General features: G+C 36.8%; 1 protein-coding gene across 1 annotated transcript; it reads left to right on the top strand.

Moving 5' to 3' along the window:
- Positions 1–12,475: 12,475 nt before the first annotated feature.
- LOC135078890 (uncharacterized) lies at positions 12,476–14,614 on the top strand. The gene has a single exon (XM_063973467.1). It carries the CDS (start codon positions 12,476–12,478, stop codon positions 14,612–14,614), a length of 2,139 nt encoding a protein of 712 aa, XP_063829537.1.
- Positions 14,615–15,856: the final 1,242 nt, after the last annotated feature.

Raw genomic sequence — 15,856 nt, 5'->3', positions numbered from 1 at the left:
AAAAGCCTTACAACAAGCTAATTAGAGACAAAATTAAGGAAAGAAGACGCCTAAGAAAAATCTGGCAGACAACACGATGTCCGGACGATAAGAAGAACTTCAATCATTGCTCCAGGAAGGTTACTGAGCTGATCTCGGTGGCTGAGAATGAGTCCTTGCAAACTTATCTAAAAAATCTTTCCCCGGATAGCAGCACGGATTACTCGCTCTGGAAGGCAACCAAGACACTGAATCGCCCGATAAAATCGTCTCCTCCCATAAAACTACCAAATGGGGAATGGGCCCGTAGTGACCAAGAAAAGGCCAATGCGTTTGCGGAACATCTGACTAACGTCTTCAAACCGAATCCACCGACTAACTACTCCAGGAGCGAAACTGAGATAGACACGTACCTCGAGTCTTGCAACCAGCTCTCCCTGCCAATTCGACATGTGTCGCCGAGAGAAATACAGCACATAATTAAAGACCTAAAGCCAAACAAAGCGCCAGGTTATGACCTCATCACTGGCAGGGTATTGAAGGAGCTACCTAGAAGGGCAATCATGCTAATAACATATAATATATTCAACGCCATCTTGAGAACTAGACTCTACCCGGGCCAATGGAAGATTTCTCAAATTATCATAATTCTCAAACCCGGTAAGCCCCCAAACGCTACATCTTCCTACAGACCTATTAGTCTTCTACCGCTGATGTCGAAGGTATTCGAAAAAATTCTGTTGAAACGAATGAAGCCCCACATCGGTGATCTGATACCTGAACACCAATTTGGTTTCCGGGAAAGACACTCCACTACTGAACAGGTCCATAGAACCATAAACATCATCTCAGAAGCACTAGAAAAGAAACGATACTGCTCAGCTGCGTTCTTGGACATAAGTCAAGCTTTCGACAAGGTCTGGCATAAAGGGCTCTTGTACAAACTGAAACAGAACCTCCCATGCCCGTTCTACGAAATACTTGGGTCGTATTTGGGAGACAGATGCTTCGAAGTCAGATCTGGAGACTCTTGTTCTGCCCTATGCAACATAGCGTCCGGTATACCCCAGGGTAGTGTCTTGGGGCCCGTGCTGTACCTATTGTTTACCGCAGACCTGCCAACAACTACAAATACATTCACAGGCACCTTTGCTGACGACACGGTAACAATGGCAACACACGACGATCCAGTCACGGCCTCACTCTATCTCCAGGAAAGCCTGACGGAAATGGAGAAATGGTACCATTCATGGCGTATTAAAGCGAACGGAGAAAAATCTGTGCATGTAACCTTCACTCTCAGAAGAAAGTCCTGCCCACCGGTCAAACTTAATGGTATCAAAATACCTCAGGCTGAGGACGTTAGGTATCTGGGCTTGCACCTGGACCGCAGGCTAACCTGGAGAAAGCATATATGGACAAAGAGGAAGCACCTAGATGCCAAACTAAGAAACATGATGTGGCTTGTCGGAGGCCAGTCACAGCTGAACGCCAGTAGCAAAATGATGGTCTACAAAACCATCCTTAAACCTATCTGGACCTACGGGATACAGCTGTGGGGAACAGCTGCCAACTCCAATCTCGACATAATCGAGCGCTTTCAGACAAAAGCCATACGTTTGATTTACCAAATCCCATGGTATATCAGCAACAAGCTCATCTATCAGGACTTGCCATTGCCCACAGTCAGAGAGGAAATAAAGAGCCACACACTCCGCTACAAGGATAGACTTTCAAATCATCCAAACTCTTCAGTACAACAACTCATGACCATTGAAGGCTTCCTATTCAGCAGACTGCAAAGAGCTAGTGTCAGGGGTCTCCTTAGTAGATTCCAGGACAGTTGAGAAACCATGACCACTGAGGGCAACTGAGTCACTGGACTCCACCCTACCCATGACAAAGAACAGTGCAAACGGACACAGGAGTGGATTATTGTAGTTCCCTACAGATTGCCGCTGGGACCACGGATATAAGAGAAAAAAAAAAAAAAATACAGGGTGGAAACGATAAGTGATCTCACTCGATAATTTCTAAACCATACAAGTTATCGAAAAACTGGTTACTGACCCTGAAAGTGCTTTAGTTTTACGAACTCTTTCAAACGGTACCAATAACAGGTTACAGAATAAACTGGAAGTATCTGAAAATTCAATGTTTCCAGCTTCCATACTAAATGTATGCCAACCACACAATAATAAGTGTAATTTTTTAAAATTAAATAATGAACCTAAAAAAAACTCGTAAATTGCATTTTTATTTAAAATTATTCAAGGAAAAAATTAGTTTTATGCTTTACTTGCTATAAAGTGTTGTATCAAGAGATGAGTGCCATGACTGTGGTAGTACTAAATGTATGGGAGATGGAAACATTGGATTTTTGGTTAGATCCAGTTTATTCTGTAACTTAATATTGATACCGTTGGATAGAGCTCGTGAAGCACTTTTAGGATCAGTAACCAGTTTTACGATACCTTCTGTAGTTTTTAATATTATGAGGCTGTACCAAATGTATGGAAGCCGGAAACATTGAATTTGCGGATAGATCCAGTTTATTCTGTAACCTGTTATTGGTGCCGTTTGAAGGAGCTCGTAAAGCACTTTCAGGATCAGGAACCAGTTTTTCGATATCTTGTATGGTTTAGAAATAATCGAGTGAGATCACTTATCGTTTCCACCCTGTATAATTGATATAATCTTTATTATTTATATAATTTTAACGCTTAATGAGAACAAATTTAGAGCATTGTTAGATTATGTTACTCTTCAAATATGGAAATAGACCAAAATGAGTGAGTATTTGCTTTTAATTGAACAATAAAATGTACAAGTTTTTCATCACTATATTTTGAGAATTTTTTTCACCTATATTAACTGCCATCTTATAAGTACATAAAACCTATCACATTAAAAAGATAAACTTGTCAACCTTACACTGTAAAAATTTAAAGTTACTACGTTGACGCAATCTCACTTTATTTTAAAAACACTGAGTAAGGAAGCGATGTCCAACGCTTTGTATGGATGGGCTCGATCCAGTGTGCGCCGCCGCGAAATTATTACATCGCTTTGACGGCGCGGTGGCGGCGTCGTGTGCAGGAGCGCTTAGGCATTAAAGTTTAAATAAATAATCAGATGATATTATTAGGTATGCAATAAGTAATTAATCATTCGTTCGAGATTTAATTTAAATGTCACTCTAAATACTTTGTAACAGTGTACATGGAAACGCATTTTAAATTAAAAACTAGTTGCAAAGTCTGCAATAGTTCAAAATACCACGCAGAACGTAGGTTAAGCTTTTGCTATTTTCTGTATTAAACAGAAAATGTTTGAACTTAAACAATAGAGCTTTCATTGTTTACAAAATACCACACCATGCCCATCTTACAGATAAGAAACGTTTTCATGATAAGGTAAGAACCTGCCATTCAATACTAGATGACAATAGCTTAGCTTTAATTGTCATTACAGTACATTTTACTTATCACAAACCCTTACTTAGCTTAACGGATATTAACTACTTATATACTTTTTTTTAAATACATACATTATTATACATAGTATCACCCAGACCCGTCACAGAAATTAAAATTCATCATTTCAACTTCTTCCCGGCCGGGAATCGAACCTGGGACCTCTCGGCATAGTAGTCTGTTCTGAACCACTACACCAAACGGCCGACAAAATTAATAAGCATATTAAAATTTAAGTTCAGGGACTCTTTTGAAAAAGCTATAGCTATGTGTGTTCTACTGTGGCTAATTGAACCCAGAAAATAAATTTTAATAGGCAAAAGTGATCAACTCTATTTTATCGTACCATGAACCAACAGAACGTCCACCTACAAGGTGGACCGACGACATCGTAAAGGTAGCAGGAAGGCGCTGGAAGCAGGTCACTATCAACCAGGCAACATGGAAAGCATTGGGGGAGACCTGTGTTTAGCAGTGGACGATGATGATGAAACAACAGAAATTAGAATAATAATAAATACATTAAATTATTATTATTTTAAATTATTTGAAAAACGAATAATAGATATTGACAATGAAATCTAATTTCGCTTGCTTATTTTTCCCGAAGATTAACTGGCACAAAAAGCCAGACGGCATTAAACTCGCTCAATATTTTATGAATTATAAGGCATTAAAGTTTAAATAAATAAGCAGATGATATTATTAGGTATGCAATAAGTATAATCATTCGTTCGAGATTTAATTTGAATGTCACTAAATACTTTGTAACAGCATACATGGAAACGCATTTAAAAAAAACTAGTTTGCAAAATGTGCAAAAATTTAAGTTGAAAATACCACACAGAACGTAAGTTAACCTTTTGCTATTTTCTGTATTAAACAGAAATGTTTGAACTTAAACAATAGAGCTTTCATTGTTTACATAACCTCCTCCTTTTTTGAAGTCGGTTAAAAATACCACGCCATGCCCATCTTACAGATAAGAAACGTTTTCATGATAAGGTAAAAACCTGCCATCCAATACTAGATGACAATAGTTTAGCTTGAACTGTCATTAGAGTACATTTTACTTATCACAAACCCTTTGTCCGTAAAACTACCTGGACTCGTTAAAAGATATTGTTTGATTCGTAATGTACCGTTTTGCATTACGAGTGCCCAAACGGGGTAGGAGCTAGCTGGGTGTGGAGTCAGTCTGCCTTTGGACACAAGCCTGGTCGGTCATCAGTTCTTGAGATCCAAGTTAACTTCAAAGTACCTATACTTCAAGTGACAAGTGGGTGTTAATTCAAGTCATCTCTAAAGAAAGTGATATAGTGCTATCTACAAATCATACAAGCAAACTTTGTGAACACTTCAAGTGATAAGTAGGTGTTAATTCAAGCATTCGGCAAGTGAACTTAGTGAGACAAGAAGATAAAACAGAATGGACGACCCAGTACCAGACCCAATCTACAGCACTGGAGAAGCGCAGCTTTCGGCGGAATTAGATCTTCACCGAGAAGCGTTTGAGCTCTATTTGACATCCATCCGAGACAACCCTCCTCACCTAAAAAAGGATATGGAAATGCAATTTCGGACGACCTTGGACCAATACAACGACGTGTTGGCAGAACAAAACGACAACGCACAAATAATCAGGAATTATAAGGTCGCCTTAGAAGAATTTCCAGGTAACACTCATTTCCTATATAGTGCTGGTGAATATTTTCTACGCCAGCAAGAGATTCATATTGCCCACCTTCATTTTGAAAAGGCGGTTCAAATCGACAAAAACCTAGTAAGAGCACAAAAATACCTGAATTTAACAAAGAGGTTGCTGTACTCCCGGGACGAATACAGCTTGCTGAATGACGATCAAAGACTTGGTAAATATTTACGAGGTATAATTCAAACCTCTATCCTGAGGAAAGAAGAAGAAAATGAAAGTAAGGAATCAGCAGAACAATCGATACAACATTCATTCGAAGACCCGAAACAAGACTTCTTTTTAATCGAAAAAGGAACCAAGATAGAAGATATTGAAGATATTGAAGTTGGCTCCTGCAGAAGCAACCTGCTTCTGATAACAAATAGATTTGACGCCGGCCTTTTAGGTAGTGAGCTATTATTTACCATCCTATCGGCTTGGAATAGGGTTCTTACACCTTCAGCGCGGGTAATTCCTGGCCGGGCTGAATTTTATGTTATTGGCGTCCGCTGTGAGCAGATTAAAAAAAAATACCAAATTTCTGCGGATGCTAAAACACTCCTTGGTGTTCAAGACTTGTTTTTACACACAGAAACACATAGCCGTGATCCATACTTTGGTGAAGACATCTTCACATACAAAGACTTAGAGTTCGTGACGCAAGAAGAGTTAGTCTTTGAAATAAACTTTAATTCGTTTGCCGATGTTAACAAAAAAATAGCCAATATTTTTTCAGACAATGCAAAATTGACGGTTACAAGTAGCGGTGAAGTCAATGCACTGGTAGGATTTTTCAAACTTTTTATAACCGAGGACATCGTTATGACAAACGATCCTAGATCAGAAGAGAGATCAGATGCGTGGAAACAAGCTGTGTTTCATGATTTTATACCAATGCAATACACAGAAGGTGAATCTTTCATTGCTCAGTTCTCAACATTTGGCGGGAGACTAAGATTTCTGCCAGATTGTAGAAAACGAATAACGAGAGTGTCAAAGCAATTAACAACGTTCCTGAACGATGACGTCTATATTAATGAGATTATTAAAAGTGCACAAATAGCAACAGTTCATTTAACACAAATGGTGGAGATAGAAGAAGTCGACGTTGTAGATTTGTGTCCGTTTCCTGTCTTCGGGATGATGATGATGAAACGAGGAGCGCAATCTCTCATTTGTATGGCCCGTGATCGTCAAGATAAAAAGTTTTTTAAAAAGGTTTTCCGTAGGCACAATATTTGCCTGTCCAGAGTGGAAATATTGCTTTACGAAAACTTGTCTCTTGAGCCGTTTGACGGCAAAAGATTCCACGCAGTTTATTGTGACATATTACATATGAGTGGCAACATCGACAGATCACTTTATAGCCTGGCTAAACTACTGAAGCATGCGCGATTACAAGAAGGGGGATTATTTATGCCAAATGTGTCTATGAAGGTCCAACTCATCAGCAGTGAATTGTTGGATAAACACAATAAATTAACCGAGAAAGCTATGTCTGCTATGCCTCCAGGATCGAGGACCAACACATTCACAGAATCGCAGATAACCTACGTTGACCCGACGCGGTTGGAACACAAAAATATGTCTCGACCAGTACACTTAACTGACAGCTGTCACAGTATGATATGATACCCTGTGTAGTTTCAGTACACGTCGAGAGAGACGGGGCATGCAATGGTATGCTATGTTGGTATGTGATCAAAGTAATGGATGGTGCTGCAGAAATATCCACCAAACGAAAGTCCAGTTTCGTGCATAGTTCTGTTTTCTATAAGGACCAACCACTGGAGGTTAACAGAGGTGACTATGTCACTGCTGTCATGTGCGTTGAAGATGATGGAGGTTTTAAGATAGAACTATTTTCAGAAGTGATATAATTTATGTTTAACAATAGGTATGTAACTGTAAATGTAACTTTTTGAAACGATTTATTCCCTGTGTTGTGTATGTATATTTGTCAAATATACATGATGTAAAAACATTTTATTAGCTAAATTGTCTTCTTTTTATTTAGTTTTAAGCTAAACTGTATGTGGTAGTTACTGACAGAAGTCAATAATGCAAGATTTGATCATAATTGTTTTAATATAACAAACTTGTACTTAATAGTTTACATTAACATAATTATCTAGTATATTTTGTGTATTAATCAAATAACCATGTCTGTGTAATATCATTAAATTTTAATAAAATAATTATAGGACTACTACACTTAGGTATCATTATGTGCTACTACTATAATATGAAAATGTTTTTACCGATATTTTTGAATAATGTGTAATAAAACATGATTTTAACTTTAATTTTGTTTTATTTTTGAATAACCCATTTTATACACTACTACATTTTTATCACCGAATAAATCTAAACAGGTTATGTAGAAATGTGTAAAAAATGTTTTTTTATAAAGTTAAATTTTTTATTAAATTTTCTTTAGTCCGCGCTATTTTACGCGTCACAGCCGGGGCACTCCGCTGCTCGCTAGAGTAATCGTACGCGCTCGCACATTGCCCCGATCTGTCTGTCTCGCTCACGCCTCGACCACGCTTCCAGTGTTATTATTACTTACTTAGCTAACTTAGACCATTTTAATGCAACATTTCAAGTAATTTTGAGTTCTAATAAGTGTTAGACGAATGACGACTAATGACGCGTGTGTCCATAAATTACCAATTTTGGGATGAAATTTTGAGTAACTTTATTTAACTTTTTTTGCTTAAATAGGATCAGTATCAGTAACTCATTATCCAGAATTTTTTTTTCGGTCATAAAAATGTAGTGGTGTATAAAAATAGTACAATAAAATTTATATCAGACTTGAGTTACCATTTTAAAAAACACGATAATTAGTTAGACAGCTGCTGAGAAAATTCCATAAGCGATGCATAAAAAGTACCACGGCGCGATGTCATAACACGAAGTTTGTATGAAGCGTTTGTGGGAAACTTTGTCAAAGAAACATATTTTGGGGAGTTTTCATGCTATCGAAGTAATTATTTATCTAATTTCTATTATGGAAGGGGCTATGTTGAAAAGACAAAATAAAATTTGGAAATGCCATAAACTAAGTCAGCCATAACAGGGACGCGCGCGATAAAGTTTTTCTGTGACAGACAAAAGTCCAAGCGGGCGAAGGCGGAAAGCTAGTATTAAAATAAAATTAGTAGTATTTTTATATTCCTGTAAGTCAAAGATGATTCGAGAAATGTTAAAACTATAAAATCCAGTGGGTAACGCAGCATAATAATAGTATATTGATCTTACTGAATAAGAGGCTATGGTACACAATAAAAATAAATAAGGTAGGTACCCAAGTAACCAACATACACGTAATTTTGATGACCCAATGGCACCCAATAGTGTTGAATTGACCGAGAAATACGGGTTCGAACCCCGCTACGCCGCTAGACCCACTCGTAACAAATAAGCATATTCAGCTTAGGGCCTCTTTAAAAAAAAAAGCTATAGATTCTTCTAAACAAGCTATAGGTTCTACTGTGGCTATTTGGACCCAGAAATAGACAAAAGTGACCAACTTTATTTTATCTTACCATGAAAAAATAACAAAACGTCCACCTACAAGGTGGACCGACGACATCGTAAAAGTAGCAGGAAGGCGCTGGACGCAGGTCACTACCAACCGGGCAACATGGACAGCATTGGGGGAGACTTGTGTTCAGCAGTGGACGATGATGATGATGAAACAACAGAATTAGAATAATAATGATTAAATTATTATATTAAATTATTTGAAATACAAATAATAGATAATGACAATGAAACCTAATTTCGCTTGCTTATTTTTACCGAAGATTAACTGGCACAAAAAGCCAATAGGAATTTAACTCGCCCAATATTAAATGAATTATAAGCGCTCCGCCGCCGCGCCGCCCGGCCCTGTTGCACTGTTTATACGCGCCGCGTGAAGCCCGCTGCCGCTCCGCCGCACATTGGATCGATCCTATAAAAAGCGTTGGAAATGGTGCTTTAAATGCAACTACTTAAAACAAGATTGATTTGCACATAAGTTGAAAGATGAGACTTCATTCTATCAAAATTAAATATCATTAATATCAAGACGTCGTGATCTACTATCATAGCTATGTGGTGCGACCGTAAAGTGAACAAAGTCAAAATCATGAATTTTCTGACTTCTGTTGTATTGTCAATTTAATTTTATCCAATTTCGTTAACTCGATTTATGTTAATAGTTAATAATGTTTTAGTTTATACCTTTATCTTAATCTGTGTGTTAAAATGAATGCCTAAAAAACATCTAGCTTGGCTATTTTTACGTATTTTACAAGGTATTTATGGAATTGAAAAACTGCTTGTTTTAGTTGACATCTTGGGCGATCTTTAACAATTTTGACAAAAAATTCGTTACACTAAAATAATGTCAGGTAAACCAAAGATGTTAATTGTTTATCGTGTGCAATTCAGTAAAAAAATACTCATTAAAATGAAAAACCTCAAGTCAAATAGAGATTTGTATGCATTATTAAAAACCACGATGAAAGGTCGCGCTAGTTCTTTAGCTAGGATACTACGAGTAGAGCTGTTTTCGCATACACTCTCTTCTTCAGATAAACAGAGGTAAGTACTAACGTAGTTAATACTTTATGAACATAAAGAAATACTATAAACTTAAAACAGACATAGTAAAAAAATAATATTGTACGTATTTTTTTTCTTAATTTATGATTGTGTTAGGTATGTACTGAGTTGCACATTTGATTTATCAGATAACTATCGAAAAAAATCAATAATTTTATTGACACTGTTTGTCGCAAGAAGAAGCAGTCAGTGTCATTATAATGAGAACCAGTTTTTAGCAACAAACGTAGATTGGCGCGCTGGCGTAGGCGATCTGTTAATTGGAGTCAGTTTTGTAGTCCGCCAAGTCCCTATAAAATTGCATTTGTATGTATCTAACAGCTAACAGAATATGAAATCAAGCTCGACAAAATCGAACAAAGTGATTGTGTGCAATGAAAAATCAGGCGTTTACAAAAATATTTCTTTAATAATATAATTGATATAATCTTTATTATTTATATAATTTTAACGCTTAATGAGAACAAATTTAGAGTATTGTTAGATTATGTTACTCTTCAAATATGGAAATAGACCGAAATGAGTGAGTATTTGCTTTTAATTGAACAATAAAATGTACAAGTTTTTCATCACTATATTTTGAGAATTTTTTTCACCTATATTAACTGCCATCTTATAAGTACATAAAACCTATCACATTAAAAAGATAAACTTGTCAACCTTACACTGTAAAAATTTAAAGTTACTACGTTGACGCAATCTCATTTTAATTTAAAAACACTGGGTAAGGAAGCGATGTCTATTGTCCAACGCTTTGTATGGATGGGCTCGATCCAGTGTGCGCCGCCGCGAAATTATTACATCGCTTTGACGGCGCGGTGGCGGCGTCGTGTGCAGGAGCGCTTAGGCATTAAAGTTTAAATAAATAAATAATCATATGATATTATTAGGTATGCAATAAGTATTTAATCATTCGTTCGAGATTTAATTTAAATGTCACTCTAAATACTTTGTAACAGTGTACATGGAAACGCATTTTAAATTAAAAACTAGTTTGCAAAGTCTGCAATAGTTCAAAATACCACGCAGAACGTAGGTTAACCTTTTGCTATTTTCTGTATTAAACAGAAAATGTTTGAACTTAAACAATAGAGCTTTCATTGTTTACAAAATACCACACCATGCCCATCTTACAGATAAGAAACGTTTTCATGATAAGGTAAGAACCTGCCATTCAATACTAGATGACAATAGCTTAGCTTTAATTGTCATTACAGTACATTTTACTTATCACAAACCCTTACTTAGCTTAACGGATATTAACTACTTATATACTTTTTTTTAAATACATACATTATTATACATAGTATCACCCAGACCCGTCACAGAAATTAAAATTCATCATTTCAATTTCTTCCCGGCCGGGAATCGAACCTGGGACCTCTCGGCATAGTAGTCTGTTCTGAACCACTACACCAAACGGCCGACAAAATTAATAAGCATATTAAAATTTAAGTTCAGGGACTCTTTTGAAAAAGCTATAGCTATGTGTGTTCTACTGTGGCTAATTGAACCCAGAAAATAAATTTTAATAGGCAAAAGTGACCAACTCTATTTTATCGTACCATGAACCAACAGAACGTCCACCTACAAGGTGGACCGACGACATCGTAAAGGTAGCAGGAAGGCGCTGGAAGCAGGTCACTATCAACCAGGCAACATGGAAAGCATTGGGGGAGACCTGTGTTTAGCAGTGGACGATGATGATGAAACAACAGAAATTAGAATAATAATAAATAAATTAAATAGTTATTATTTTAAATTATTTGAAAAACGAATATTAGATATTGACAATGATATCTAATTTCGCTTGCTTACTTTTCCCGAAGATTAACTGGCACAAAAAGCCATACGGCATTAAACTCGCTCAATATTTTATGAAATAAATAAGCAGATGATATTATTATTAGGTATGCAATAAGTATAATCATTCGTTCGAGATTTAATTTGAATGTCACTAAATACTTTGTAACAGCATACACGGAAACGCATTTAAAAAAAACTAGTTTGCAAAATGTGCAAAAATTTAAGTTGAAAATACCACACAGAACGTAAGTTAACCTTTTGCTATTTTCTGTATTAAACAGAAATGTTTGAACTTAAACAATAGAGCTTTCATTGTTTACAAAATACCACGCCATGCCCATCTTACAGATAAGAAACGTTTTCATGATAAGGTAAAAACCTGCCATCCAATACTTAGATGACAATAGTTTAGCTTGAACTGTCATTAGAGTACATTTTACTTATCACAAACCCTTTGTCCGTAAAACTACCTGGACTCGTTAAAAGATATTGTTTGATTCGTAATGTACCGTTTTGCATTACGAGTGCCCAAACGGGGTAGGAGCTAGCTGGGTGTGGAGTCAGTCTGCCTTTGGACACAAGCCTGGTCGGTCATCAGTTCTTGAGATCCAAGTTAACTTCAAAGTACCTATACTTCAAGTGACAAGTGGGTGTTAATTCAAGTCATCTCTAAAATTGTGATAATAGTGCTGTGATTTAGACAACTCATACAAGCGAACTTTGTGAACAATTAGTAAACTTCAAGTGACAAGTGGGTGTAAATTCAAGCCATCTCTAAAGAAAGTGATATAGTGCTATCTACAAATCATACAAGCAAACTTTGTGAACACTTCAAGTGATAAGTAGGTGTTAATTCAAGCATTCGGCAAGTGAACTTAGTGAGACAAGAAGATAAAACAGAATGGACGACCCAGTACCAGACCCAATCTACAGCACTGGAGAAGCGCAGCTTTCGGCGGAATTAGATCTTCACCGAGAAGCGTTTGAGCTCTATTTGACATCCATCCGAGATAACCCTCCTCACCTAAAAAAGGATATGGAAATGCAATTTCGGACGACCTTGGACCAATACAACGACGTGTTGGCAGAACAAAACGACAACGCACAAATAATCAGGAATTATAAGGTCGCCTTAGAAGAATTTCCAGGTAACACTCATTTCCTATATAGTGCTGGTGAATATTTTCTACGCCAGCAAGAGATTCATATTGCCCACCTTCATTTTGAAAAGGCGGTTCAAATCGACAAAAACCTAGTAAGAGCACAAAAATACCTGAATTTAACAAAGAGGTTGCTGTACTCCCGGGACGAATACAGCTTGCTGAATGACGATCAAAGACTTGGTAAATATTTACGAGGTATAATTCAAACCTCTATCCTGAGGAAAGAAGAAGAAAATGAAAGTAAGGAATCAGCAGAACAATCGATACAACATTCATTCGAAGACCCGAAACAAGACTTCTTTTTAATCGAAAAAGGAACCAAGATAGAAGATATTGAAGATATTGAAGTTGGCTCCTACAGAAGCAACCTGCTTGTGATAACAAATAGATTTGACGCCGGCCTTTTAGGTAGTGAGCTATTATTTACCATCCTATCGGCTTGGAATAGGGTTCTTACACCTTCAGCGCGGGTAATTCCTGGCCGGGCTGAATTTTATGTTATTGGCGTCCGCTGTGAGCAGATTAAAAAAAAATACCAAATTTCTGCGGATGCTAAAACACTCCTTGGTGTTCAAGACTTGTTTTTACACACAGAAACACATAGCCGTGATCCATACTTTGGTGAAGACATCTTCACATACAAAGACTTAGAGTTCGTGACGCAAGAAGAGTTAGTCTTTGAAATAAACTTTAATTCGTTTGCCGATGTTAACAAAAAAATAGCCAATATCTTTTCAGACAATGCAAAATTGACGGTTACAAGTAGCGGTGAAGTTAATGCACTGGTAGGATTTTTCAAACTTTTTATAACCGAGGACATCGTTATGACAACCGATCCTAGATCAGAAGAGAGATCAGATGCGTGGAAACAAGCTGTGTTTCATGATTTTATACCAATGCAATACACAGAAGGTGAATCTTTCATTGCTCAGTTCTCAACATTTGGCGGGAGACTAAGATTTCTGCCAGATTGTAGAAAACGAATAACGAGAGTGTCAAAGCAATTAACAACGTTCCTGAACGATGACGTCTATATTAATGAGATTATTAAAAGTGCACAAATAGCAACAGTTCATTTAACACAAATGGTGGAGATAGAAGAAGTCGACGTTGTAGATTTGTGTCCGTTTCCTGTCTTCGGGATGATGATGATGAAGCGAGGAGCGCAATCTCTCATTTGTATGGCCCGTGATCGTCAAGATAAAAAGTTTTTTAAAAAGGTTTTCCGTAGGCACAATATTTGCCTGTCCAGAGTGGAAATATTGCTTTACGAAAACTTGTCTCTTGAGCCGTTTGACGGCAAAAGATTCCACGCAGTTTATTGTGACATATTACATATGAGTGGCAACATCGACAGATCACTTTATAGCCTGGCTAAACTACTGAAGCATGCGCGATTACAAGAAGGGGGATTATTTATGCCAAATGTGTCTATGAAGGTCCAACTCATCAGCAGTGAATTGTTGGATAAACACAATAAATTAACCGAGAAAGCTATGTCTGCTATGCCTCCAGGATCGAGGACCAACACATTCACAGAATCGCAGATAACCTACGTTGACCCGACGCGGTTGGAACACAAAAATATGTCTCGACCAGTACACTTAACTGACAGCTGTCACAGTATGATACCCTGTGTAGTTTCAGTACACGTCGAGAGAGACGGGGCATGCAATGGTATGCTATGTTGGTATGTGATCAAAGTAATGGATGGTGCTGCAGAAATATCCACCAAACGAAAGTCCAGTTTCGTGCATAGTTCTGTTTTCTATAAGGACCAACCACTGGAGGTTAACAGAGGTGACTATGTCACTGCTGTCATGTGCGTTGAAGATGATGGAGGTTTTAAGATAGAACTATTTTCAGAAGTGATATAATTTATGTTTAACAATAGGTATGTAACTGTAAATGTAACTTTTTGAAACGATTTATTCCCTGTGTTGTTTAAGTAATATTTGTCAATACACATGATGTAAAAACATTTATTAGCTAAATTGTCTTCTTTTTATTTAGTTTTAAGCTAAACTGTATGTGCTAGTTACTGACAGAAGTCAATAAAGCAAGATTTGATCATAATTGTTTTAATAACAAACTTGTACTTTATAGTTCACATTAACATAATTATCTAGTATATTTTGTGTATTAATCAAATAACCATGTCTGTGTAATATCATTAAATTTTAATAAAATAATTATAGGACTACTACACTTAGGTATCATTATGTGCTACTACTATAATATGAAAATGTTTTTACCGATATTTTTGAATAATGTGTAATAAAACATGATTTTAACTTTAATTTTGTTTTATTTTTGAATAACCCATTTTATACACTACTACATTTTTATCACCGAAAAAATCTAAACAGGTTATGTAAAAATGTGTAAAAAAATGTTTTTAAAGTTAAATTTTTATTAAATTTTCTTTAGTCCGCGCTATTTTACGCGTCACAGCCGGGGCACTCCGCTGCTCGCTAGAGTAATCGTAGGTACGCGCTCGCACATTGCCCCGATCTGTCTGTCTCGCTCACGCCTCGACCACGCTTCATCATCATCATCATCATTTCAGCCATAGGACGTCCACTGCTGAACATAGGCCTCCCCCAATGCTTTCCATGTTGATCGATTGGTAGCGGCCTGCGTCCAGCGCACCATCGACCACGCTTCCAGTGTTATTATTACTTACTTAGCTAACTTAGACCATTTTAATGCAACATTTCAAGTAATTTTGAGTTCTAATAAGTGTTAGATGAATGACGACTAATGACGCGTGTGTCCATAAATTACCAATTTTGGGATGAAATTTTGAGTAACTTTATTTAACTTTTTTTGCTTAAATAGGATCAGTATCAGTAACTCATTATCCAGATTTTTTTTTTCGGTCATAAAAATATAGTGGTGTATAAAAATAGTACAATAAAATTTATATCAGACTTGAGTACCATTTTAAAAAACACGATAATTAGTTAGACAGCTGCTGAGAAAATTCCATAAGCAATGCATAAAAAGTACCACGGCGCGATGTCATAACACGAAGTTTGTATGAAGCGTTTGTTGGAAACTTTGTCAAAGAAACATATTTTGGGGAGTTTTCATGCTATCGAAGTAATTATTCATCT

This window comes from Ostrinia nubilalis, chromosome 2, assembly GCF_963855985.1.
Source record: "Ostrinia nubilalis chromosome 2, ilOstNubi1.1, whole genome shotgun sequence".
NCBI classification, from domain to species: domain Eukaryota; kingdom Metazoa; phylum Arthropoda; class Insecta; order Lepidoptera; family Crambidae; genus Ostrinia; species Ostrinia nubilalis.
This window is presented reverse-complemented; position numbering and strand designations above follow the sequence as displayed.

Coding starts and splice junctions, on each gene's coding strand:
- LOC135078890 (XM_063973467.1), top strand. CDS start 12,476: ATGGACGACCCAGTACCAGACCCAATCTACAGCACTGGAGAAGCGCAG.